This window comes from Rattus rattus, chromosome 4 (genome assembly GCF_011064425.1).
Source record: "Rattus rattus isolate New Zealand chromosome 4, Rrattus_CSIRO_v1, whole genome shotgun sequence".
Taxonomy (NCBI): Eukaryota; Metazoa; Chordata; class Mammalia; order Rodentia; family Muridae; genus Rattus; species Rattus rattus.
In genome coordinates this window covers 157,120,271-157,146,736 of record NC_046157.1, presented here as the reverse complement: position 1 = coordinate 157,146,736, position 26,466 = coordinate 157,120,271, and the positions used below count along the sequence as shown (strand labels likewise).

The 26,466-nt window shown below is 43.5% G+C and overlaps 1 protein-coding gene across 1 annotated transcript in view; it reads left to right on the top strand.

The window, feature by feature from the left end:
* The window catches only part of Dner (delta/notch like EGF repeat containing), a 279,772-nt gene extending 255,113 nt beyond the window's left edge, over positions 1-24,659 (top strand). Inside the window, exons 11-13 of the mRNA XM_032901487.1 lie at positions 5,752-5,883; positions 16,750-16,996; positions 23,620-24,659. Of these exons, the coding sequence (XP_032757378.1) occupies positions 5,752-5,883; positions 16,750-16,996; positions 23,620-23,731 (491 nt within the window). The 3' untranslated portion in view covers positions 23,732-24,659. The remainder of the gene's footprint in view (positions 1-5,751; positions 5,884-16,749; positions 16,997-23,619) is intronic.
* Positions 24,660-26,466: the final 1,807 nt, after the last annotated feature.

Sequence of the window (26,466 nt, the reverse complement as noted above, 5' to 3'; positions counted from 1 at the left end):
ATGGAGTAGAGTATCTTAAACAAGTAATAGTCATTTAAGCAAGGGAGAGAGCTTCCCTGCTCTCCAAGCCTGGCATTCTTCTGCACAGCTCTTTCTGCAGGACCATGACCTGGCATAGGTCCTCCATGACTCTCAGTTCTTGGCTTGGCATCCACCCCTTTCTCCAAGGCTTTGTCAATCTGTTAGCAGTATAGTGAGAGCTCCACTAAGGCTTTAGCTTGCATTTCTCTATGGCAAAATGATGTCAAATGTTTTATACTTTTTAATATCTGCATGTCCTCCATGGTGAAGAGTCCCTTCATGTCAAGGCCCCTTGCTATCCTTGTAGCTTGTGGCTATTGATGGCCTTTGTCACTAGCTGAAGTGTTTGATAGACTTCCCACCATCATCTCATTTTCTCTCCTTTCCCATGCTGCACTGTGTGGAAGGAAGACACTTGGCATTGCCTACCCTTAATGAGGGAACTATGCTTCTCTGTATTAGGGTGGGGTTACAAAGGACTATTTGCAATTCTTCCCTGTGAGCGATTTGTTTATCCTCTGACATTTATTAGCTTGTTCAATCATTTATTTATATTAACGAGGACTTGTGGGTACTTAGTATATGGTTTGTGTTACAGAACAACACGTTTTAGTTTATTTTATTGCTCACAATGCTCCTACTTTGGGTACTGGGAGGTCTTTCATTTGGCTCCTGTGCCCCTTCTACCTATCCCCGTATGGGTGTGGGGGTTGCTGGTTTGTTGTGATTCAGGACTGTATACTTTCTGATGTTTTAAGACTCCCCAGTCTCATCTTGTCTATTTCCTGGCCCATCCTGGAGTCATCCATTTCTCCAAGGTCCCCTGGATCCTTATTGGAGAAGATTAGAATAAATTCTAGGCACTAAAAGTATTTGTTGCCTCTAGGATGCCATTGCTTTTAGACATCCTAGAGCCTCTTGGCTGACATGGAAGTATACTAATTAGTATGTATACTAATGTGTGCAAATGGTGCACATACATCTCACCATGCACCCATTGGGACCTATCTTAAGTTTAATGGGGATTAATGGTGATGTCCCAACTCTAATCCAGCACCATAGGGACCATTCTGGTCTCCTCTTATTTATCCATAACTCCTCACACCAATAGCACCCTAAGTAGTTTCCACTCTCCAACATCCATTAAACACATCATTCGATTCCAATATGCACCACAGCAGTATCAAACTTGCTACCTTATGTTCTTTTAGGCAATCACTTTTCCAGCTAGAATATAGGGTCTGCTTACAGCTTGTTTAGTTTAGTCAGGCCTAATCAGACATGATGGTTCAAGCCTATAAATCCCAGCACTCTGGAGGTGGAGGCAGGAGGATTACAAGTTCAAGGTCATCCTTGGCTACATAAGGCCCTCTCTCAACAAGGGCAGCATCCTAATGCAGCTCATTTCCAAAGTTATTAGGTCAACATCTCGGCTTCTTCAGCCCTGCCCTTCAGTGAAGCCTCTCTGGTCTGGTTACTTTGCCTTACCAACTCTATTCCTTTATGGAATTTTCCAATTAGACAATATTTGTTTTGTTTCTTTTTTTCCCTTTTAAGTTTTGTTTCATTAGTTACAAAGGCCATCTGTTTCCTTTCACTGAACTGCTTTTGAACCTTGGTCAAAAATCAGTTGGCAATATTTGTGTGGGTCTATTTTGAGTTCTTCCTTCTTTTTTGTTGATCAATGTGTCTGTTCAATTGCCAATACAGCCTTGATCCCTAAAATCTACTGTAGCCACATGACTTTTAACAGTGGACGGGTAGACTCTTACCACATCATCTCCTCCTCCTCCTCCTCCTCCTCCTCCTCTTCTCTCCTCCTCCTCCTCCTCCTCCTCCTCCTCCTCTCCTCCTCCTCCTCCTCCTCCTCCCTCCCTCCTCCTCCTCCTCCTCCTCCTCCTCCTCCTCCCCCCCTCCTCCTCCTGGTCATTGTATGTTAACACTGTGAGTGGTATGGCTGGATTTTATAATGCCAACCTTTTTATGTCGATCATTTTGTTCGACCGTCTACTGTAGTGGCTGTTGTGTCTTGCTGCTAAGATGGACCCCTCAGTGGCTTCACCAATGCACTCTGGGCATTGAACCTTGAATTCTTCCTCCTCTGATAAAAGTTTGGGAGTTTTTGTCTCTCGCCCTGGTTGCTAGGCTTTTAGAATTCAATGCACACATGCTTTTTTAATAGCAAACTCTAGTGAGACAACATCAATTTGGGAGACAGGATTGGACTGGAATGGGAGACAGCATACTTTAGTATTTCACCTGCTTTAGTTATCTGTCTTTTGGGTGGCATTCCCTACATAGGACCTTGGCCTCCACAAACTCCAGCTTTTGTCTCCTTAAGTTCAGTAAAACCACTGTGGTTGAGATCTGGCTGCTGGTGGACCTGGGGGACTGTGGTGCACAGCCACCACACTTTGCTTCTTGGAGTCCTGAACTGTCTGGTGTCCAATTCTTCATAGAGTTTTATTTTTCATATATTTTATTCATTCTTTTAGGTTATAGGGGTGGCTAAGACAGATTCCAGTGGAAAAGTTCTAAATAAATAATGTTTTTGAACCTTGCCTCGCCTGTAATAAAATTCTATTAAAATATGAATGAACAAGTTAAAGTACCTGCCTGGGGCCTGCACATGTTCAACAGAATAGCTACTGTGGTTGTAGAGCTTGTCATCTACATTTTGGACTCAAGGCTTAAATAACAGAAATGATTTTGAATATCTTTTTAGTTGTTTTATATTTCTTCACTTACCCAAGAAAAACCTCACAGATGAATCAGCATTGTTATAGCCTTCTATAAATACTACCCAATATATATGTATATATATTATATTATATTATATTATATTATATTATATTATATTATATATTATCCACATTGCCTCTTACAAAGTAGTAGACTGAGGGTTAGGGAACTGGCTCAGCTGGTGCCTGCCATGCAGCCTGAGTTTGGATCGGTAGCACCCATGTGAAAAGTGGGGTGTATGTCTGTAATACTAGCACTGGGGAGAGGAGGGCAGAGAAAGAGGGGCCACATAGCTTACCAGCTATCCAGTCTAGCTAGTTTGTGAGCTCTGGGTTCAGTGAAAGACCTTGTCTCAAAAAATAAGGCAGGAGCTGGGAAGGTAAATGACTTAGCAAATATCAACACTGGCTGTTTTCCCAGAGGACCTGCGTTTGGTGCCCAGTACCAGCGTGGTGGGTTACAACCATCTCTAATTTCAGTTCCAGGGAACCTTCTTCTTGTGTCTTCTGGCACCAGGCATGCGTGTGGTACATAGACATAGACGAAGGCAAAGCACTCATACACATTTAAAAAAAATGGAGCGTGATAAAGGAAGACATCGAACTTAAACCTCTGCCTTCTACATATGTGTACATCTACATACACATGTGTGCACATGCATATGCAGAGAGGGAGGAGAAGAGAGAGGGAGGCAGGGAGAGAGAAGAAGGGAGAGAAAACCATGGATTAAGAAGAGATTGTGAAAGACTGCAAGTTCAGGTCCTAATCACTTAATCATTAGTCAAGGAGAAGTTGCTTCTGCAACTGCATCTTTTCACAAATGCTAATTGAGAATAGCAGTCATGGGAGAGCACTGTGTGTTCTAACTCGGGTGAAAGAAAATAATAAGTGAGTGAACTAAAACGACAACTGTCTCAGGCCCACAAAAACTGGCCAGTAGTAAAGACACACAGCTGGTACTAAACCCAAAAATCAGACCAAATGCACATTGACTGGAAACAAGGTCAGCGTGTTAAAACTCACGGAAGATCGATGTTTGGCCAAGTGTGCTAGGGCCATGCCTGTAATCTCAGTGCTTGAGAAGCTGAAGCTTGAGGACTGTGGTGAGCTTACAGTCATGTTCACAGAGGGTGTGGCATTGCCCTGGCCCTTGATGGAGCAGAGTAGGGTATTGGGTTTTGCCCTCTATGAAGGATGGGAAGAGCCAGGCTGTTTCTATTGCTGTTTCTGCTTAGGTCGCAGGGGTCCCTTTTCCAAACGTGCCATGTCTGGATTGCCAGCTGACACGGGCTGTTGCTTAGTAAATATCTCCATCAGGGCTGCCTTCCTAAGTGGCTGGAAGCGGCACTGATGTGTTTATCTGTGAAAGTCTTCGATTTTTGCTTTTCAGCCTTTCTCAGTGCACCCTGTTGATGTGCTTTTCAACAAGTCCACCACGTAAAGCCATCTGGGATGGTACAGTCTGCTGTGCCCTTCTTTTCTTCTCACAAGCGATCACCCTGATGATGCACAGGGACCACATTTTAAACTGGTTAAGACAGGTTAGCACGAGGCAATTGATTTTGTGTCCTCCTTATTGATGTGAAGTATATTTACTGCAAGAAACAAATTTGCCCCGTCATGACTTACATAAAATGATTATAATCATTTTAGGATGACCCTGAGACCGTGGGTATTTTGTTCGACAGATTTGACTTGACATAGTCAAATGCCACTTATGCAAAGAGTGCCAAATGGAACAGACACGGAATCTTTCTGTGTGAGATTCTTTAAAACGATCTGCAAGTAACATATGGTAGTTTTATAAATGTGAAGTAAACCAATAACAGATAGAAAGGGAATTCAATGCTAAGTAAGCCTGGAAATACATTGAGATGCTGCTCTCTGAAGATGGAATGAATACTTGCTTCTGGTGTTAGTGGATTGGGCCAATAAGAATAGCGTTTTGTTTCATTTCTTTCTGTGTTTACTGAAGTAAATGAGGGTTTTTAAAATTCTCTTTTCTGTGTGATTTTTAAAATTTTTCCCTTTAAAAGAGATTGCCTTAGTGTGAAGTATCCTTTTAGCTTCAGTGAGAGGCCCTTAGTTTTAAGGCATGTATTCATCTTGTGTCAGTTTATTGTGATGGCTGTAAAATTATTTGAGGGTGTCTTTGTTCATGAAACTTTTGCCAGCAAGATACTCCTATATTGGAATGTTTGGATCACAGTGATGTTGGCCTGTATGCTAGTTTGTCGTGTTACAACAGGCTCTGTGGACAGTTGAGGAAACCCAGAACGTTAGGTGTCAGCAGGGTCTGGCTGTCTTCATTGTAGGGAAGACCAAATTAGGTGGGTATGAGCATCCTTTGGGCCAACATATCTCAGGAAGGAGTGTGTCAGATTTGGGGTAATCTCATGTTTGTAACTGTCACTCTGGTTGGGCTTAGTGTCCCCACTGAGATTTTCAGATTCTTCCCTGCTGAATCCAAGCATACAGAAGGATTTAGAAGAATCAGTTTTCACAAAGGATCTGTGAAGCTGGGTATTCAACTGTGTCCACCAAAAAGCCAATATCTAGCCTAGCAAACCAAAACACTTGACTGCAAAATAATCATGAACTGTGAATGTTCTGCTTCCTGGAACTTCATGAAAAGGCATGAGATTCAGCTACTGGCTCCAAAATAAAGTAGATTTTAACAATATTGAAAACCTAAGCTCTCCTTTAAGGTCAGCCTCAAAAGGTTTATTAGGATGTGGGAATGACTTTACTTCTTTATGGGCTCAAGGAGAGCATCTTATTAACAATGGCTTTTCTTTACTCAGTTTTTCTTTAAGGGAAAAGTTCCTGGTCTGGAATTTTCTGAGAGTTTGTACAAATAGGAAGGGTGTGATCACCAGCCTGGGATCTTGTTTGTTTGTTTGTTTGTTTGTTTTGTTTTGTTTTTCAAGGAATTCATGGGGGCATATTTGTCTAGCCAATCACTGTTAATGTTCTTTATCCTCCTAGGTGAAGAGTGTGACATTGACATCAATGAATGTGACAGTAACCCCTGTCATCATGCTGGAACCTGCTTGGACCAGCCCAATGGTTACACCTGCCACTGTCCTCATGGCTGGGTGGGAGCAAACTGTGAAATCCGTAAGTATCACAGTTGTGAGCTATTTAGTGTGGATTTTTCCTTCAGCAAGAAGAGGGTGTTAACTATGACCCAAAAGTCCCCATATCAATGACCATACAAGGCTCAGAGGGATCATTTCAGTCATCCCTGCATTCAGAGTCCAAGTAGTACTCTTGTCTCTTGCTTTCTGCCATGCCCAGTCCTCGAGATTGCATCAAGCCTTTCCACTGGGGATGAGAGTCTTCAAATGTCATCCAAAGTGCACTACTACTCAGTCAGCCAAAAAATGTGCTTCACAGACAGGCATGAGAATACTATGAAAAAATGCAGCCCCTCTGGAAACTCTAAAAAGCAAAGCAGGATTTGAATTTCCCTTGGCTTTGTGTTTTCAGGTGTCTTTGAGTAAAGCAAGTTCCTTCAGTTGCTTGGATGATGTGGTAGGAGAGTCAAAAGGCACTGGAGCTGTGGGTGGACAGACTAAAGTTTGGAAAAGCCAGGATAAGGGTCTGATGTCCTAAAACAGTGTAGCATCCTGATGGAGGTGACAAGCCTTGACATGGGCTTGTGTTCTTATCTGTTTTGAAGGCTGATGGATAATCCCCCATTGAAAGGTATTTTCTTAAACAGGGCAGTAAAATTGCATCTGATCCAACCAGGTGTCTGGGAGAATGTTACCTCCCAATTCCAGATGATTCTTTTCACAGGAATGGTGTTCAAAGAGTGCTTCTTTTTGGATGTTCTCACTGCTGACTATAGTCTTTGATGAATAAGAGTAACTGGAGCTGGAGAGAAGGCTCAGTCAGCAAAGTGTTTTCTGGATGGGTATGAAGACCTGAGTTTAGATCCCTATTGCCTACATCAAAACCCATGTACAGTGGCATGTGTTCATAATCTTAATGCTTTGAAGGCAGATACAATGAAGATCCCTGGCCGGTTAACTTAGCCAAATCCTTGACCCACAGGTCCCAATCTGAAACTCTGTCTCAAAAACAAACAATCAAACACACAAATGACCAAACAAACAAACAAAACCCCACAAAACCAAGTCAAACTGGATTGTTTCCTGAGGAACAACATCCATCTGAGGATGAATAGCTTGAGTCAAGCTGTAGTCCCGTCTGTCTTTGACCCAACTTTCTAAACTCCCGTTGGTTCTATAAGATGGTCTGACAAAGTGCCCAAACTATGCTCAATCTTTTCTTGATAGACAAGTTCTTTTTCTGGCCACACCAGGGCTTTGGTCATTCCCTTCACCCAGAAAGAGATTCCTGGGGGAATTACAGTTCCTTGGAGTCCATTATTTTTAATAGCATAATAGCCAAAAGGAGAGACACAGTATCTCTCTTCAGAGTATTTTCTTTCATACAGGAATGGTTACAGTTTGTTTTTAGACATCTAGCTTGTGGGATTTGCTATGAAAATTCCTGAAATATGCCAGTGCCTGAGACGACTATTATAAACAGAATAAAATGAAGAGCCAAAATAGTGTTTGGTAGCCATGCATAAATACCTCACCACAACATCTTGGCTTTAGTTACTCTTGAAGGAGTTGGCACATGTGACTCCATTTTTGTTCGCTATAAGAGATGGTCTTACTATGAAGTTCAGACTAAGATGTTGACGATCTTCATGCTTCAACCTTTTGGGTAGTATTTGCTTAGCATGACATTATTTCCATTCTGATAACTTCCTCTCTTATCTCTGAACAACCTTTCATGAAGACATACCCTGGAACGCCAGAAGATGAGTCTGTTTGTGGTCATTCCCTAAACTTGTAGGATGTTTGAAGTTGTGTTTTTTGTCAGTGATGTAGATTCTTTATTCTCCAAAGAATCTAAATTTTATTTCCAGAGTAGAAACTGAATGAATATATAAGGAGCATCTTGCATAGGTCTTTCATGTGCGGACGCTAACTGTTGCTGCCTCCTTTACATGTTAAACATTTATGACCCTCGTTATTAAGACACAAGTCTTCTAAGACACAAATTCAGGGGAACACTATATCAAGCTAATATGCTTTAAAGTAGAATTGGGATCCTAGGCTGAAGTTCATGCACTCCAAATTTGGTATAGCAATCTGGGTTGGCATTTATTCCTTTTAGGACTCGAAATATTGTTCCATGCATGATTCTGTGGCTTTGAGGGTTACTAATGAGAGATCTGAGTCTATTCTATTCTGTTATTTCTGCACTTGTAGGTAAGTTATTTCCCCTTGCTGCTTTTTCTAGTGTTTCTTTGCTCTGTAGTTTTGACATCTTGACTATACTCTGCTTTTCTTCTCTGCTCATGTTCGTTTGGTTCTAGATGCCTCTTATATTTGAATGTGCGATCCTTTTTCTAGACATGGGACATTGTCCGCTATAATTTTGTTGGCCACCTTTGCTACGTACACAGTGTTCATCTCAACCCCTTCAGCCCATGGCCTTAGGTTTGGTCTCTTGAGCAGATCCTCCAGTTCCTAGATCTGCGGTCATACTCTTTTAATTCCTTTTCTGTTAGAGATGTTTGATTGCAGTGTTTCATTAGCCTTGTCCTCCACTCTTAGAATATTTCTTCCTGCTTGTGGCTATTGGTCATGCATTCCTCATGTTTTTAAATTTTATTCCTTGAGGATTTTTTGTTTCCAACATTTCCATTTGTTTAGTTTTTTTTCAGAATCTCAATTTTCTTGCTGGGACTTTCTTCCATGTTGCTGACTTTATTCACCCTCAGTGCTGATTTTCTCATTTATTTCCTGTCCCAACTCCACCTTTTCCTTAATGCTGACTTTCTTCTCCTGGCCCTGAGCTGGACTCCTCTGCTTGTTCCTATCTTTCCACAGATCACCGATCATTCTTACCAGAAATATTTTGAAATTGTTACCTGGTAGTTTAGCCACTTAAGTGGGTCCAGTGGTTGTGGAGATTGGACCATTTGTAGCAGTCATGTTATCCTGTTTTCTCATGTTCCTCATACTTCTGTGTTGTACTTTGTGCATCTATAAATTTGGATATTTCTTCTGGAAGTGGGTGATATGTTGTCCTTTTTATTGAACAGCCTACTCTGGAAGGTTCAATCTCCTGTCTAACTAGGTGGGAAGAGAACAAACTATTTTAGAAACAACTACATCGCCCTATATAAAATACAGAAATAGACTCAAAAATCAAATAAAGCCCATCAATCCATCACCGATGACTATAAGATTGGAGGTGACAGAGGCACTATAGAATATGGCATGGAATTAAATTTTGTTTGTAGTAAAGAAGTGTGAAATAGTGAGTGAGTTAAGGGAAGGAGTCAGAGAAAGGATGAAAAGGGGGAGAGAAGCAAGAGTAAATAAATAGAAGGAGAAAGAAAAGGGGTGGGTAAATTAAGCTGTAGAGAAAATCAAGGGAAAAATAAAGAAAAGGAAAATAAAAAGTGATTTCTCATTATGACAAAGTTCAAAAAAGATTATGAAGATGTCAGAAGAGGAATAGAAAATTAAAACATGAGAGTATCAAAAGCAAGAAAGTCAGAATACTATTCAATATAGAAAGAATTGAAAAAGGAGGAGACAGAGAGGCTGAAGATAGAGAAAAATAGAAAAGAAAAATTGCTTCCACATGGACAAACAGAATAAGATAAAGACATGGAGGGGAATAGCAAATAAAAGCATAAAAGCTCTTAAAAATACAACAAAATGAGACTCGTCTAAATACTTTGTAAGTGGGAGTAGGGGTGGGGGTGGGGTGGAGTTGGGGGAAGGGTAAGGGGTGGGGAGTTGGCTTAGCCCCTAAGAGCACTGGATGCTCTTTCAGAGACCCAGGTAGTTTTGTTCCCGGGACCTACATGTTAGTTCAGAACGGTCTATAACTCCAGATATAGGGAATCTGGACCGGATTTTGGCTTTCATGAGCACTACATGCATGTAGTATACGTACACTCATGCACACAAAACACCTAACCACATGTTACTTAGAGTTTCTATTGCTGGGACAAAACACTCTGACCAAAAAGCAAGTTGGGGAGAAAAAGGTTTATTTGGCTTACACTTCCATATGTTGTTCATATTAAAGGAAGTCAGGACCGGGACTCAAACATGGTAGGTACCTGGATGCAGGAACTGATGCAGAGGCCATAGACGAGCAACGCTTCCTGGCTTTCCCTTGCTTGCTCAGCCTGCTTTCTTATAGAATCCAGGGGGTGGCAACCACTCACCATGGGCTGGGCCCTCCCCACAGATCACTAATTGAGAAAATGCCCTTCAGTCAGATCTCACGCAGGCTTTTCCTCAACTGAGACTGTTTTTTCTCTGATGACTGTAGCTTGTGTCAGGTTGACACAAGACCAGCCAGTATAACACATTAAAAAAAAAATCTCAAAAAGGGGGCATCACAAAGGTTACCCAGAAAGGACAAAAAGATAATGTGTTGGGCCAGCTTATTTCTTGGTCCTTAAAAATTTTAAAGTGACAGTCACATGCTTGGAGGCAGGCATCAGTTAAACTGTGGGCTCTTTAGTTAGTGAGGCTGTCTGATGTCTGAAGAGTACTCTTCTTCGAAGCAATTTTCCTTCTTTGTGTAGCAGGGACCTTTTTCTGTTGGTCGTATTCAGATTTCCATTCTATTGGTTGGACACTATGTTTCTAAAAAATCCTTAGATCACAAGGGACTAATGTTTTAGTTGGAGATGCTCCCCAAGGGCTTAGGAATGTGGAAGGCAGCCACAGCACCAAGATTGGTAGAGGCAGAAGCCCATCTTTGTACTTTAAGGACCTCCTGAGTATAAATCACCATGCTGGAGGAATGTGGTGTGGGAGTTGTGCTGACCCCTGAACATTAGAGTTCTCAGACTCGAGAGCTGTGGAGGACAGATGTGTGGCTTTAGAATTTGATCAACTCACTGGCCTCCGATTAGCACTATCAAACCCAGCTCTTTGCTCCGTAGATGCACCCTGTACACAGCCAAGGGCAGGGCTGTCTCTCCATATGCACTTCTCAGCCTTAGCGAAGCCCCCAGTTACCCCTCTTCTTTAGTTGTCATAAACTGCTCTTCTGTTCCCTAAGAACTACATCTCTAGGCCTTCCTCACCAGGGGCAATGGCAGGCCAGAGCAAGACTCTCTGATCTGTAGATGTTCTCTGATCTCAGGACCCCACTCAGTTCCCTTCAATTATCGTTGTAAATGTATGCATGTTTTGTCTGCATGTGCCCACATAGATAGAACGCTCAATAAATGTCAGCCTAAAATTAATAACCAAAATAGTGATTTTTCCCACCAAGTACAGTTTTCTGCCACCCCTGGCACTGTGTGCTCTAATGGCATCTCCCATTTGTTCCTTCTAAAACAGAGCTCTGGATCTCCTGCTTGCTCTCTCTTGGTCACTCTAAGGTGACCCCTACTCAGCTTCAGCACCTCACACATCCAGCCACACCAGCCATGAGAGTGAGAGTGAGGTTTCATTTTCTCTCTGTCAAGTTCTGACCCCTGCCCCATCTAATTCCATTCCCCATGTCATACTCACTTGCTGTTCAGTCACTCACACTGTCCCCACCACCTCAGACTAAGTCACTACCTGCTCTGCCCCATACTAGCGTAGTCCCTGATCTGGCCTCTATACTCAGTCCTACAGTAGTGGTTCTCAACCTTCCTAGTGCTTCCGCCCTTTAATACAGTTCCTCATGTTGTGGTGATCTCTCAACCATACAATTAGTTTCATTGCTACTTCATAACTGTAATTTTCCTACTGTTATGAACCATAATGTACATAGTTGATATGCAGGATATCCGATATGTGAGCCTGCGAAAAAGTCATTTGACCCCCCTCCCCCCAAATGGGGATGAGACCCAAAGGTTGAGAACCACTGCCTCAGAGCCAGGCACATCTTCTCAGTGTGTAGGTGAGTCCAGTCATGCCCAGTACTATTAAAATAATAAACCCACCAAGACCCAAGGCTCTGCTAATTGCTTTAAGAGTCTCCGTGGCCCACCCTTATCTCTCCCTTCACTGGGCCTGTCAGCCTCAGTCTTCTCACACTGGCTTCTTGTTGGTCTTTTGTCCTGCTCTTCTGCCACAGGCTTGAGCTCATTCTGCTGTTTTGCCCGGGGTGATCTTCCCTCTGCTCTCCCTCACCCCTGCTTTATTTATGTCGAGTGACCCAAGTGCAAGTTCTCCTGACTCTTAGCTGAATGATCACCCTGTCCTCCTCCCTGTTTCAGTGCAGCTTGCCTGTGCTGCCTTGGCATACCTGTCCTTTCGCATTTGGTGGCATTTTGCTGACACTAGTGTCTGTCTAAAGACCTAAACTTATGGCATTGGGGATTTAGCTCAGTGGTAGGCGCTTGCCTAGGAAGCGCAAAGGCCCTGGGTTGGGTCCCCAGTTCGAAAAAAAAAAAAAAAAAAAAAAAAAAAAAACCTAAACTTGCAAGAGCTCACTTCTCCCCAGCTTTCTCCTTCATGCCTTACCGAAGCACACAGTAGGTACTCAATTCATAGGTATAGTGCAAATGGTTCTTTATGAGGTAGTATTTCCCACCACTAAGTAGTATGGACCACTCTTAGTGTTCCATTGCTGTGATCAGACATCACGATCACAGCAACTCTTATAAAGGAAATCATTTAATTGGGGCTGGCTTGCAATTTCAGAGGTTCAGTCCATTATCATCATGGAGGGGAGGGTGGCAGCACGTAAACAGACATGATGCTGGGGAAGTAACAGAGTTCTGTATCCAGATCTGCAGGCAGTAGAAAGAGAGCAACTCTGGGTCTGGCTTGAGCATCTGAACCCTTCAAGCCCACCCCCCCCTTCCTTCAACAAGGGCAGGCCTCCAAATCCTTTCAAGTAGTGCCGGTCCCTGTGAGTCATCTTCATTCAAATTGTCGGAAAATCAACAATGGCTGCTATTTTTTCTCAGGTTAACTGATGTTTTCATTGGACAACTCACCTTTGGCTACGGAAAACATGACACAATTTTATATTTCAGCTCGTGGTTGTAGGCAGCCTATAGCCTTAAGAATTGTTTACTTATTAAATGATATCATCAAAAACATGCTCCTTGTAGATGAATAAATTAGCCAGTCTTGCTGTGCTCACCAAGATAAATTACAAAATAGATATGGACAATTTATTTTAGAATAAATTATGAAAATCAGTTGAAGTCTAATTTGGGAAGATTTGGTTTTGTCACCAGCGTGCCTGCTTCACCATGAACAGCCTCTCTACCATGCTCTCCCAGCAATCCCAACATGTTCAATGTAGAAACCCTTCAGAACGCACAGAGCTTCAGACACATTTAAACAAAAATGCAAACGATCCTTGAGACTTACAAGTGGGACATTTATGAAATGTTCCCCAAAGAGCTCTTGAGCTGGTGTTCCTGGTCACTCACACACCTGCTGGGGCCCATGAAGTAATCCCATTCAGTGCGCTCAGGTTTAAGATTTTCTTCTCCAAGCTGGGCTGTAGCCAACACAGTAAATGGTTCATGCAACGGGACTCTGGGGATGTGGAAAATTGTTGTCTTACACTGACAGAGCCTGGATGGAGGATGGCATTTGCAGCCACCTGGCAAGAGAGGTACATTCGGTGCCTTTCATACAGAGTGTTAGACTACACAGATCCAGGCTACTAAACCAATTAGCTCGCAAAGCGGCCACCTTCGCTTCTGTCAGGAACATCTCAGAAGACAAGAAAGACGAGTTCAGCTTTAAACATGAGGGCGTGGGATGAAGGAAAACAGTTTCTTGTTTGCTTGCTTTTGGTAGTTGTTTGGTAAGAAATTGTGATAGACTTTTCAATGTCTAAACACCTTGAAAGGCAAATTCTGGTGCAAGTAGAGGGGCATGCAAACTATGGGCAACTCAGCCCATGTGGGCCAGCGTTGTGTGAGGGCATAATGAGGTATAATGCTCTTCTCACAGTAGTTCTCATGTGTGAACATGTGTGTATACACAGTCAAGATGATATGCATGTTTTTTAATACACAGAGCATATGTAAAACTCAAAAGCCCATCAAGAACTCCTGTGAGGGCTGGAGAGATGCCTCTGTGGATAAAGGTACCTGCTCCTGAGACTGATGACTCAAGTGTCATCTCCAGGATACACATAGCCAAAGAAGAGACCTTTAATCAAGTGCTGTGACATGTGTGTATCCATGCACTTGTGGAAACACACACACACACACACACACACACACACACACCCATGACTATCAGATCTCAGCACTCAGTGATGAGTTGGAATGAAAACCACCCTGGCCACCCTCGTGTTGATGCTAAATGGATGATAAAATACGTTCTGTTGAGCCTTGGACTCCAGCCTACTGCTGAGTTTTGAAGGGAATGAATGCTATAATACTTGGAAATCAAGTGAACCACACTTACTTTTTCTGCCAGAAAACAGAGTAGTCTCTCCAAGGAGGCAGTAGATCCTGCCAAGAAAGGACTCCTGACTTGGGGATTGAACCTCAGTTCTGGTTTCACAAAACACCTTCAGCCATCTGTGGAGGCTATTGCTTTGTAGTGTGTTATGTTGCTCCCCTTGTCTCTGGGTCAGCTTGGCTGAGGAGAGAGCGCACTAAGGATCAGGCAGCTTTCTCAGCTCCCTCTGCTGCCTTAGCAGCTAGGCAGGCAGTCTTGGATGAAAACATCGAACCAGCTGTCACAGGTGTCTGTGAGATATTTAGGGATCAGGTGATCTGGCTTCACATTCAAAGATTCTTTATTCACTCTTTCTCTTTGGGCATTCCAGAAGCATCCAGACCAGAAGCAGGGGCTACTTCTCTATGCTAGGGAATGTTTCTGCAGGCTGGCCCTTTGTCTGCCTCACCACTTGTCCTCTCCCTCAGGGTGTCCTTTCCAGGGTCAAGAACAGTCAGTTCCGAGTCCATGATCACAGAGGGTGTAGCTGAGTGTGTGGTGATCCTTTCACATAACCAGGATACTGAAAGGTGTCTTGAGGCGTGGTTTTTGTTTCCGAATCCCAGATCTAGACACCAGGAAAGTGATGACCCTGCAGGGTAATGGTGGTAGCCACATGGTATGACTACAATAGAGAAAGCCCAGCTCCTTTTGATTTGCAGTTTGCTTTCACATCCTGTTTGTATTAGCGAGACATCTCCATTTGTATGCTGGTCCACCAACAGAACATCATCTGACGTTTCCAGCTGGTGCCAACTCCAGAGGTGACATCCAGCCCTTCCATTTTTGTCCCTGTTAATAGAGGCTAGTGGAAGGTCAGGGGCAGCTGATGTTCTATCATCCTCTGCCCAGAGCATCTGCCTCATGAGACAGTGTACTCTTCCCCTCCCCTTCTTCCAGCATCTCAGCGGCTCTTTCTGAAGGACCACCTCCCAAGTGCCTTTTCTCATTTCACTTTTTCAGTTTTCTAGCTTATGCTCACAACAGATGGGTGGGGTAGACATTGGTGCTTCCTTGTTGCACATGGAAAACAGAGGCTCAGAAGACGGATCAAATGTTGGAGTTGGAGATAAAGCAAACTGGTGTGATCCGACCGCTGTGTGGAGATTCCCATCTGGGTGTTCATACCAATGACGTATTGCTTATTGCTTGATTGTTAAAAGAATAGGTCATCATTATTAAAGTGGTTGAAAAGCATACAGGAAACACTGGAATCACTTATAACCCTGTCTTCTAGAGGCAACATTGTAGAGGCGTGCTGTGGACACAGACCTCAGTTCCTGTTTTGCTTCCTCTTAAAGTAGGTCAGTTGCCTAGGCTGCCTCTCTTGAGGGGTAAGGGGGGTGAATTATACATATTCTGGTAATCTTGACTAAATGAGTTGTTCCTAAAGAGCTTAGCCTAATAGGGGAGCGGTGTAAGCTTGCTAGTTTTATGACTCTACTCTGAGTTTTTTTAATGTCCAAGTAACTGTTTTTAAACTCCCTGTGATTGCTGGATTATTATACCACACGAGTAGGTCCCCTTTGACTGCATTCTTTCATTTGTTTGTACTGTTTAATGAAGAACTGTCTTTCTGTCTCGCTGGAGTTGAATATTTAGATTGTCTTCCTCTTTCTGACTCTTGTAAATTATTTTGGTGTTGGTGGGGTGAGGAGAGGACATGAGAATGGGGGAACTGCAACTTTATCTTCAACATGTTATTTCTTTTTTAAACATGCAAAGGAAATCTGAAGCGGAATGATAAGCCATTAGTAATTCCTGGCCCTGAGAAGTAGGTACATGAGACTGAGCTCATTTTCTGAACTGTTTGTAAGTGAGCGACACCATCATCTTGTACATAGAGCTTTACACATTTACAGGGCTAGCTCCTCAGTAGGGAGTCTAAAGTCGCCATATCTGGGGTGAAGTTCTACCAATAAGTCCACAAGAAGGGCCAAGGGCCTATTTGCAGCCTCGATTTCTGTCATTTTACTGTAATACTTGCAATAGGGAGAAGAACTGTATGCTGAGAGTGACTATGGAGTTACTTTTTCTTGTTGTGACACGATGTCTGCAGGGAAGCAACTTCATGAAGGAGGGGATTAGTTTGGCTTTCGGTTTGAGGGGAGACCATCGATCATGGTAGGGAAAGCACCCGAAGTCAGGAAGCAGGATATGAACAGTAAGTGGGGCTGGGGAATAACACCCCGAGCCCACCCTATTCCCTCAGTGATTCTAGACTTTTCTAGTAAGGCTCCACCTCTTAAAGGTTCTACATCCTTCCCAAACATCACCATCAATTGGGGACGAAACTCATGGTCCTTTGGTGACATTTCACATCCAAACTAAAGCAGATCCATCCTTATTTTTTTCTTCAGGATTTGTCAGTGACCTTTAATATGAAAGATATTAAACGTTGGCTTTGGATTAGTCACAGAAAAATAATCCTTCCCAGTTTAGACGACCCTTAAATGAGTTTAGTGCCCTAGCATGCTAACTGCTCCAATTCCTCCTCCGCCTTCAGGCCTGCAGTGGAAGCCTGGGCACATGGCCGAGAGCCTCACCAACATGCCACGGCACTCCCTCTACATCATCATTGGAGCCCTGTGTGTAGCCTTCATCCTCATGCTCATCATCCTGATCGTGGGCATCTGCCGCATCAGCCGCATCGAGTACCAGGGCTCGTCCCGGCCAGCCTACGAGGAATTCTACAACTGCCGCAGCATTGACAGTGAGTTCAGCAACGCCATCGCGTCCATCCGGCATGCCAGGTAAGCTCTCCGAGTGTCTGCGGTAAGGGAGACATTGCACCTGGGCTCCAAGGTTACGCTGTCATTAGGACTTCACAGCCACAAGGGGGGCGGGTCTTAAAAATAAAACACTGGCTGAACAAGGCACAGAAGACAGAGTGCTAGCCCTGTTCAGCAGCAGCCCTTCAAACCCATGGCTAGGCGTCATTACACTGAATATACTTCTTAAGTTGCGTTGATCTGCAACTGTGCACATATGATTCTTCATCACAGTGTATTGAACATCTTTTTAAATGTGTGTGTATCTGCATGTGTGGATGTGTGTGCACTGTGTGCATATGTGTATGAGTTTGTGTTTGTGTGTGTGTCTATGTCTGCATGTTTATGTGTATGTATGTAGGTATGTATGTATGTGTGTGTGTATGTATATGTGTATATGTATGTGTGTGTGTATCTATGTATGTGTAAGGTCAGACAACAACCCGTGTCATCCTCAGGTGTCCCCTGGGTAATTCCTTTGAGACAGACAGGGTCTCACAAGTGAGAGACCTAGAGCTCAACAATTAGGCTAGATTGGCCAGCTAGCATGCTCTAGGCGTCTTCCTGCCTCTGCTTCTCCAGTTCTGGGATTGCAGGCCTTTGCGACCATGGTAACACTTTTAGGTGGGTTGTGAGATTGAACTTAAGTCCTGTGTTGGCAAGGCAAGTGGTTTACTAACAGAGACATCCCTCAGCCTGACATTTTCTTTCTTGCTTTCAAAATAGTCAGTATGAACATAAACTAGTCTCTTGGGTTTCAGGGCCTACAGAAATCACAGTGAACAGCAGCCATCTGATGCTTAGAGTTTGTGTTTTAGAATACAGCTTCCTTTCCTAGGGGAAAGCCAGGAGATGGTGTGGCAGAGGGATAGCGTAGCGGTCTGATTGGAAGTCTCATTACACTGTTCCCTGACTATATATATTCCATCTGGATCATTCAGGCTTCCATAAACCAAGTTCCCTCCAGGCCCCCTACTGAAAGAACATGGCAATTGTTAAATTACAGATACCATTTACTTCTCTCAGATCTTTCTATCACATTGAGTAAGTCAGCTAATAGCTCAGTGACTTTTATAAGGAGTATTATCACAAAGTTAGCAACAAAAATTATTTCTTTTGAATTGATAGAATAATCTGAAACAATTCAGAAAGTTTACGAAGTTTAGCTTTTAAAAGTAAACATTTTAGGCTTTATTCATGTGTGTGTGTTCCTGTGTATATGTGCCTGTGTGAAGACGCACAGAGTCTAGAAGAGGGTGTTGTATCCCCTGAAGCTGGTGTTACAGGTGGTTTGAGCTTCCTGGAGCCAAACTCCAGTTCTGTGTAAGAGCAGCAAGGGTTCTTAACCACAGAGACATCTTCAGCTCCCTGAGGTTGGTATTGAAGTGGGGCCTGTGGAAACTGTTCTAGTATAATCCTTATTAGGGTGATCTATCAGTAAAGAGATCCAAGCAGGCCCCGAATCTACAGAGTAGCAGCAGAAGAGGTTCAGAGTCTTCCTTCCCCAAAGGAAAATTCCCAAACCCAAGTTTCCCATCTCACAGTGACTTTGTTGTAGCAGAAGCAGGAGTAGAGTCTGGGTCCAGGGAGAGAAGCCAGAGATGTGAATTCGGATGGGGTGGCTTGGAGCGTCTTTCTCAGTGCCTCACTGAGAGCTGCCCTTTGTGGGTACTTGTAGCTTTGAGGGAGGGGAACTAGTGGACTCAGGACCAAACTACATGGTTGCTCACCTGGATGCTTTCTCTTGGGGGTTGGGGAGAGGTCAGTTTGGGTAACCCAACTTCCGGGAAGCCCAGGACCAATCCACACAAACCCTGCCCTGAGTGTTTATTCAAGTCCCTCCTTTCACTTCTGTCCCTCCAGCAAATCCTGGCACATAACAAATGTTAGCAAAATCTGAGGTCTGACATGAGTGGGTGATCGCAGTGATCTCAGTTTGTGTTGGTATAGGGTGTTTTGTCTTGTCTGAGTCCCTGAGTGCTTGGTACATGGTCCTAGCCAACAGGACTAGTTCCAAAATCCTAAATGACCAGGTTGGAGGCAGAGGTTGCAAACAGGGTAGAGAACTAACAGGTTTCTCTGGTGTTGACATGTCCTCAGAGATCCAGAAATAAGATGCTATCTCAGAGGAACCTGTGGCTAAGAGCTTTTGTGATTCTCCCAAGGAGAGGAAAATGGTACTTTAGGCCCAGATCATTTGAGAGGGATGCTTTGTTTCGAGATGCCTGCGAAGCCCCTCTGGCAAGATCACGGAATACTCAGGCTGGAAAGAAGAGACATGATAGAATTTACTTGGTTCTTATTTGTTGCCCATCTTTATCAAAATGCATAACCCAAGCCAGCTAAGTCCAGTGTCCTCCAGTAAGTACAGAGGAAACAGTCCACAGGAAAGTCGCTCCTTCCCAAGAATCTGGAATTCAGGGTAACTTCTTGCCCAAAGGGTTCTGCAGCCTCAGCCTGATCTGCAGTCTGCTGTGAGGACACTGCAGCCAGACCTCTGGCAAATCGGCCTTCTGTGCTCTCGGTTCCTGGAAACTCTAGGGAGAGCCTGGCAAAACTTCATCCTTTTGATATTCCCTTCCCTTTAGTTTCCAAGCATGGCCCTGTAGCAAATGCCCATTTCACAGGCTGTTTCCTGGAGGCCAGCCTGCAAATGATACTGAGTTGGAATGACTGCAGGCCAGTGGCCACACAGGATACATTCCAACTGGGTCACCTTGGACCACGAGGGACCAAAGAAACATCAGGTGCCTCTGACGTCAGCCATCAGCCAGATTGAGAAGGCATCCCCTCTCCTTTGTCCCAAGAGCCACCTGCCTCACAGCGGCTATGCTTACACTCAGGTGGACTTGTCACTCGTTGTCAGCGTCCGCGGGAGCAGATCCATGGTTCTCCACATCCTGACAGCGAGGTCACGTCTTGGTGGCTCACCCTGCCTAGTTCTACCTACCACTGACAAATGAAAGACAGGACAGGGAGACTAGAAAAACACATTCTCTTGTCTTCAGACAACTCAAACCTTCAGATCCAGGCCTTGTGTATGATCGGATCCACCTGCTGTTGTTTTCGCTCCTGGTTTTCCAGCTTTCAGGGGGCCTCGGACTGGAAGAATGTGTTCTTCTTGCTGCCTTGCTATTGGCTGCGGCATCTTTGGTAACTTCAGAGAACAAGTCAGGTACACAGGACTTGTTACCAAGTATGGTGTTTAAGAGGCTGGTGTGACGCTGATCTTATTTTTACTGAGACCCAAGTAGGGTGGCCCGACCATAGCTTACTGTTCACATATGGCTCAGGATCACTATACATGTAGTCCAGTGCAAAAGTGTAAACTTAGTTAAGACATTACATATACATGTCCTTTTGCTGGTTTGTTTTGGGACATTGTGTGGTTCTTATGTGTGAACTTTATAGATGACAGCGTGGTACAGAGAAGCAAAAGGCACCTCTCCTGAGTGCATCTGGAGTGGCCATGTTTAGGGAACAATACCTGGCCCGGTTTGCAAAACCCAAGGAGATAGGGAAGGCAGTTAATATTTCAGTATGGCTGTTACTGGGCATTCACCCGCCACCTTGAGAGGTGTAGAAGAGTCAAAGAAAGCCTTGTCAACTTACGGGTACTTAGAAACCTCGGCGACTGTGTCACACAAACTGTTTTAGCTACTACACTTTGGACCGAATGCTCTGTAGCTCAGGCAATGAAACAAGGGTTCACAGTAACTAGGGAGCTGAAGTGGAGGGACTGCAGCTCCTGGTCTGCTGGTCCATTCTTTGGTCTTAGGCATGTCCGTCTGACTTCAGCCAGCTTTCGTCATTAGCATTACATTTTCTACCCGCACAGATGATTTCACTGGCATTGTGTCATACAGACAAGCACCATAGTCTGGACATAAGGCAAGGTGCCCCGTAGGTGTGCAAGGAAGCGAGTGGGCCTAGCCTGGGGCTGTCCTGCTCAGTGGATCTGCAACACTGCTTCTCGAACTTTCCTTACCAGTCTTCGGCCCAAGGATGATGCTCAAGATCATAGTCCTTGGACTTGCTGCTTCTTAAGACATGGCGGAGAACAGAGACAGCTGATTTTCCAGACTTTTAAGAAGGCAGATTCATTTTCAAACAGAAACCATATAATAATATGTGGCTTTATGAAGACGGGTTGAGCCTGCTCGGTTGTTTGTGTTACCTTTTTGGGGGGAGGGGCAAACAGTTGATTACTTTAGTCAGCTCCTGCACAGAATTCATTCCCATATCAAAGTTCCCACAGGAAAGTATCCGGGGACCTCCAGGCCAGGATCAAAGAAGCTCTCTGTTACTAGCTCTTCTTCCAAATCACCACGGTTATTACAAATGCATCCAGCTACTTTTTGAGAAATAGTTCGTCAGCATTTTCTACCTCAGAGCAGCCTCTCATGTTTTCACTTGGGAAGAAGTGTAGGATAACAAGTTTTATAGTGTGGCTACTTTTCCTATCTTAGGATTTCCTGGGCCTTATCCGGACAAACAGGCTGAGGTCTGGCCCCACATCAATGCCAACACAGTTTGTTGGGTGTACAGTTAGGCCTTGTAGTTTAGAAATGATTCCACTTAGGGTCGCAGTGGTCACAGTGGTTGATGGTGGCAGAGTGCTTTAACTCTGGTCCCTGTTTTGCACAGTGCCCCATCCAGCATGGTTATGTCTTTGTACTCTTGAAGGCCAGTCGATTTTAAGTGAATTGGAAGGCAACTGATGAAAGTTTAAAACTTGGAGATCATTTCAGGCATGGTGGCAACTCCCACTTGGAATTCCTGGACTTGAGAGGCTGAAACAGGAGAATTACCAAGAGTTTGAGGCCAGCTTGGGCTGTATAGTAAATTCCGGAACATGCTAGGCTACAGAGTAAGACTGTCTTCAACTGTCTTCCCACCCCAAATCCAATCTCACTTGAAAAGTGCTCTCTCCTCTCACTCACCATCTGATCCTACTTCTCACCTTCGTATGTGAGAAAGCAGACACTCACAGGGTGGCAAAGAAAGAGAGGGAAGAGGATGGATGGAGGGCAACTATGGTAGATAAACCTCTGAGTCCTTGGGGGGGCATTTTAATCTTTTCAGAATTTAAGGTGATTGTTTTTTAAATCTCTTTTTAACGAGCACCATTGGATATAAAGTAGATTTGTTTTTTTCTTTTTTCTTTTTTTTTTTTTTTAAAGTCATATGTGAGAGGAAACTATGGTGGGTTTCCATGGAAGACTTTAAATCGTGTTCCACTCTAGAGACTTTGGGGAAACTGAGGTTCAAGTGGGAAGAGACCACCCAGAAGTTGAATTCACTATGTTTTAATAATTGCTCCCCTAATATTGGCTTGGCAGAAAGTCTTGCACTTGGAGTTTTGACTCCCCTGGCTTCTGGGCATCAGTCCTGCTGCCGAGGAGACTTTGATACAAACAAATCTGTTGGGACAATAGCTTGGTACTCCGAGAAAAAGAATGTTCCTGGAAGCCGAGAGAACTAAAGGGTAGGATTTGATGGTGATCCCCAGCAACAATTGTGGACAAACACCTCAGTGTTTTAGGTCATTTCTTTCTGCTGAGCTTTTTGTGTTGGGAATCTCAGAGGAGGGCAGAGCCTTTCCACCAGGGGAGAGGCTGTCTGAGTGCTACCTGGGGACCATTGCCAGCCATTGTGTATGCTAGTCATGAGAGTGGATGTAAAACAAAACTGTCATTCCAGATATTTATGGGTCTTGAGGAAAAGGAGAAATCAATACATGTTTTCTTAAGCCTGCTGTGGAGCTGTGCTGCTGCCTGTTTCGCTAGGATTTAACCACGATGCTCTATCATTAATCCTGTTTGCCCCTTGAGCTAAAGACTAATGTTTCCTCTCCTTCGGTGCTAATATCAGAATGCCTCATTTTTTTTGTACATGCTAATGTATATACTTCAAAGTATTTTTGTAGTTCCATTTGACTCTCGAATGTTGTTCTTGTATGTGTGTAATGTATGTATGTATATAGGTATGTGAATATATATATATATATATATGTATATATATGCTTGTATGTGTGTCTACATTATATATAGGCATTTGAGTACATGCATGTGTATGTGTGAATTTATGAGTGTGTATTATATGTAGGTTATGCATATGTATACGTGTGTGCATATATGATGTGTGTTATATCTAGGTATGTGGGTGTATGCACATGTTATACAGAAGTATATGAGTATGTATGTGTTGTATATAGGTTATACATGTGTGTGTGTGTGTGTGTGTGTGTTTGTGCGCGCGCGCGCGCGCGCGTGTAGGTCAGAGGTCCATGTTCAGCTACTTTCTTGGTTGTTCCGTCTACTAATTGTTGAGACAGGGTCCTTCATTGAGCCCAGAGCTCAGCTCTACTCCCCAATTTGCCGGGCTGGGTTGCCAGTGAGACCCAGGATCTACCTGTTCCTCTCCTTTCCTCCAGCACTGGGTCACACCAGCATCCCTGCCCAGTTTTATACAAGTGCTGGAGGGTCAAGCTTAGAACCTCATGCATGTGCGACAACTTCTTAAAGGAGGTTTTTCTTACCACATACCTAGAACTTGGGGTCCAATACTCAAGTAACCAGAGTCCTCTGTGTCTGTGATTTCAGGTTTGGGAAGAAATCTCGGCCTGCAATGTACGACGTGACTCCCATTGCCTACGAGGATTACAGCCCTGATGACAAACCCTTGGTCACACTGATTAAAACAAAAGATTTGTAATTTTTTGGGGGGGGGATTATTTTTCAAAAACTATGAGATACTAAGATCGTTTAAATATTTTTAAGAAAATTAAAAAGCTTAAGAAATGTAAAATGTTAGCCGCTCAAGAGTTTTCAGTAGACTACCAAGGAACTAATTTTCTGCAGCTTTTAGTTTGAAAAAACAAAAAACCCAGTATTTTAAAAAACCGGAATTTGTGAAATCTGTAGACCTTGTTTTACTGTACTTTCAGCTCTCAACACTGTATCCTTCAAGTATGGGCTTTTTTGACAGTAGACCCACCATGAAACCCAGATGGACTTCTGTGGTTGTTACAGAATAAACCTTATGTAGGACGAGTTTCTTTTGACGTGTGATGCTGGCTTTCTGAGTAGTGTTAGGAATAAGTAGAGTACGATGCATAATTCAGTATAATCGTTACTTAATATGATGTGGTGTCCGAGATGTTTGTTTTGTGAAAAAAGAAAACTAGTTAAACTTATTATTCCTAACCTGAATGAAATTAGCCTCTGCCTTATTCTGTGCATGGGTAAGTAACTTATTTTCTGCACTGTTCTGTTGAACTCTGAGGAAATGTTTTTCCAGTTTGTTTTAGTCATTTTATTTTGTAGAGTCCTTGAACTTGACCTTGTAAACATAAACACGGAAAGGGTCTAGGGAGGAAAACACTGATCAGTTTCAACCTATAGTTTTTCCTTTAAAAGTCAAGTACTTTTCTTTTTAATTGTAAGTGGATTCAATTACGTTGCAGATGTTTCTTGCTAAGAGGTAGTGATATGTAAGAGGTGCTGGTCCCTTTTGTAGTGTTTCTTATAGTGCACATTTATTTATACCCAAGACATTTTTGTGGCTGTATTTGATTGATATGTGCTTCTTATGATTCTTGCTAATTTCAAAGAATATTGAATAAACGTTAGCAGGTCGAGGATTTACTTGTCTCATTCTTTTAAAACTAACATAAAATACTTCAGATGGGATATTGGTTATCAACCCACCCAACTGCCTATGACATTTAAGAATCCTAAATGACAGTTTACGGTTTGAGTGTGTGTCTGAGAGATTCATGGGTTAAAGGTGTGATTCCCAAGGATTGATATAGGACCTTAAAGAGGGGGAGGCTTGGAACGAGGTCTTTAAGTCATTTGGGAGCTGCCTTTGTAAAGGACTAAGAGAGTTCTTCTCATGAGAATCCAGTATGAGATGGCTCAGATCCTGAATGTTTTTTCTGGCTTCTATTGTGAGACAATGACCCCTACCATTAAGGCACCAACCACCAATGATTCCTTCACACAACACTACCTGATCTTGGAATTTGAGCCTCTAGAATTCTGGGTTAAATAGGTCCCTCTTTCTTTATAAAACTAGCTTACATCGGATATTTTGTTTCAGGACTAATGCAACGCCTCTGTAGCTGTTAGGGCCGTTTCCTGCACTCTGATAGTCTATAATTTCCTGATGTTTGTATTGTTTGTCAACATGAAGAGTGGGGCAAAAATCAGAGAAATTCTTGTTGAAGCCATGAATCTACTCCTAAGATACAGATTGTATCAATATTGAGGTACAAGAAATCCAGGGATATGTCCACTCATGGCAGGCAGGACCTTCGCCTCAAAAACTGCCTTGCTGCTCTTCTGGGTAGGTGGAATGAAATTACCTTGAGAACAGCTCTTCATCTTCAAAACCTAGAGGCAGTTTATAGTCTCTGTGTACCCAGTTTTCCTTTTCCCTGAACCCTGCATTGAAGTACCACTATCATTGTGGGGCCTACATCTTTAACTTCACATGGAATCATTTGGTAAGGCCAAAAGATGTCTGGAAATCAGGTGCGAGGGTGGGCATTAAAGGAAAAAGTAACTTCAGATGCTGGTCCCTCCCTCTCTGCCTTCAGAACATCTGTCCCTAATCTAACAAATGACATAACAGTACACCTACACTCTGCTTATTAAACAACACAGCACAATATGCTAATATTTTAAGTGTTTGGAAATAAAGGATAAAATATTAACTCTATTAGTTACATAACTGCTGGAAACACGCAACAGAGTTGTTTTCACATAAAGACACCTTGGTGGGTGACAGGAGAGGGTCTGGCAATGGTGACTCAATACAACTCCATTTCCGTTTGCTTCCCTTCGGCGTTCCAGGACAGTGTCCACAGAGCTACATCTCCTCTCAGGTCATTTCCACTCTCAGTGATTTTTAAAATTCTGTCTCTGGCTCTGTCTCTCCTTCCTCCTTCTCTTCCTCCCGTGTGTATGTGTGGGGTGGGTGTATGTATGTATTGTATGCAGGCGTGTGCCTGTGCATGTGGACGCCCCGGAAAGCTCTCGGACGTCCTACCCTCCCCACCCCCTCCCCGCTCCCTACCGTATCCTCTTGAGACAAGTTCAAGTTCTGCAGCTCATCAATTCTTTGGCCGGGTTGGCCAGCCTGTAAGCCTCGGGGATCCGCATGCTAGCCCTTCTAACATGCAGCACTGGCCTTATGGGAAAGTGAGACTACCTAGCTTTTACCTGGTTGCTGGGCATCTAAACTCGGGTTTCCACATTTGAGTGGTGAGTGCTCTTACCCACTGACAGATCTCCCCACCCATGATGCATAATCACCTCACTGGGCATTCGTTCTGGGTTAGGCAGATATAAACAACAAGTGCCACACAAAAGGCTCCTAGCTTCCAAGTTTGGCATAGTTCACACCAGGCCTTCATCTAGTCAGAAAACATGTATGTAATTACC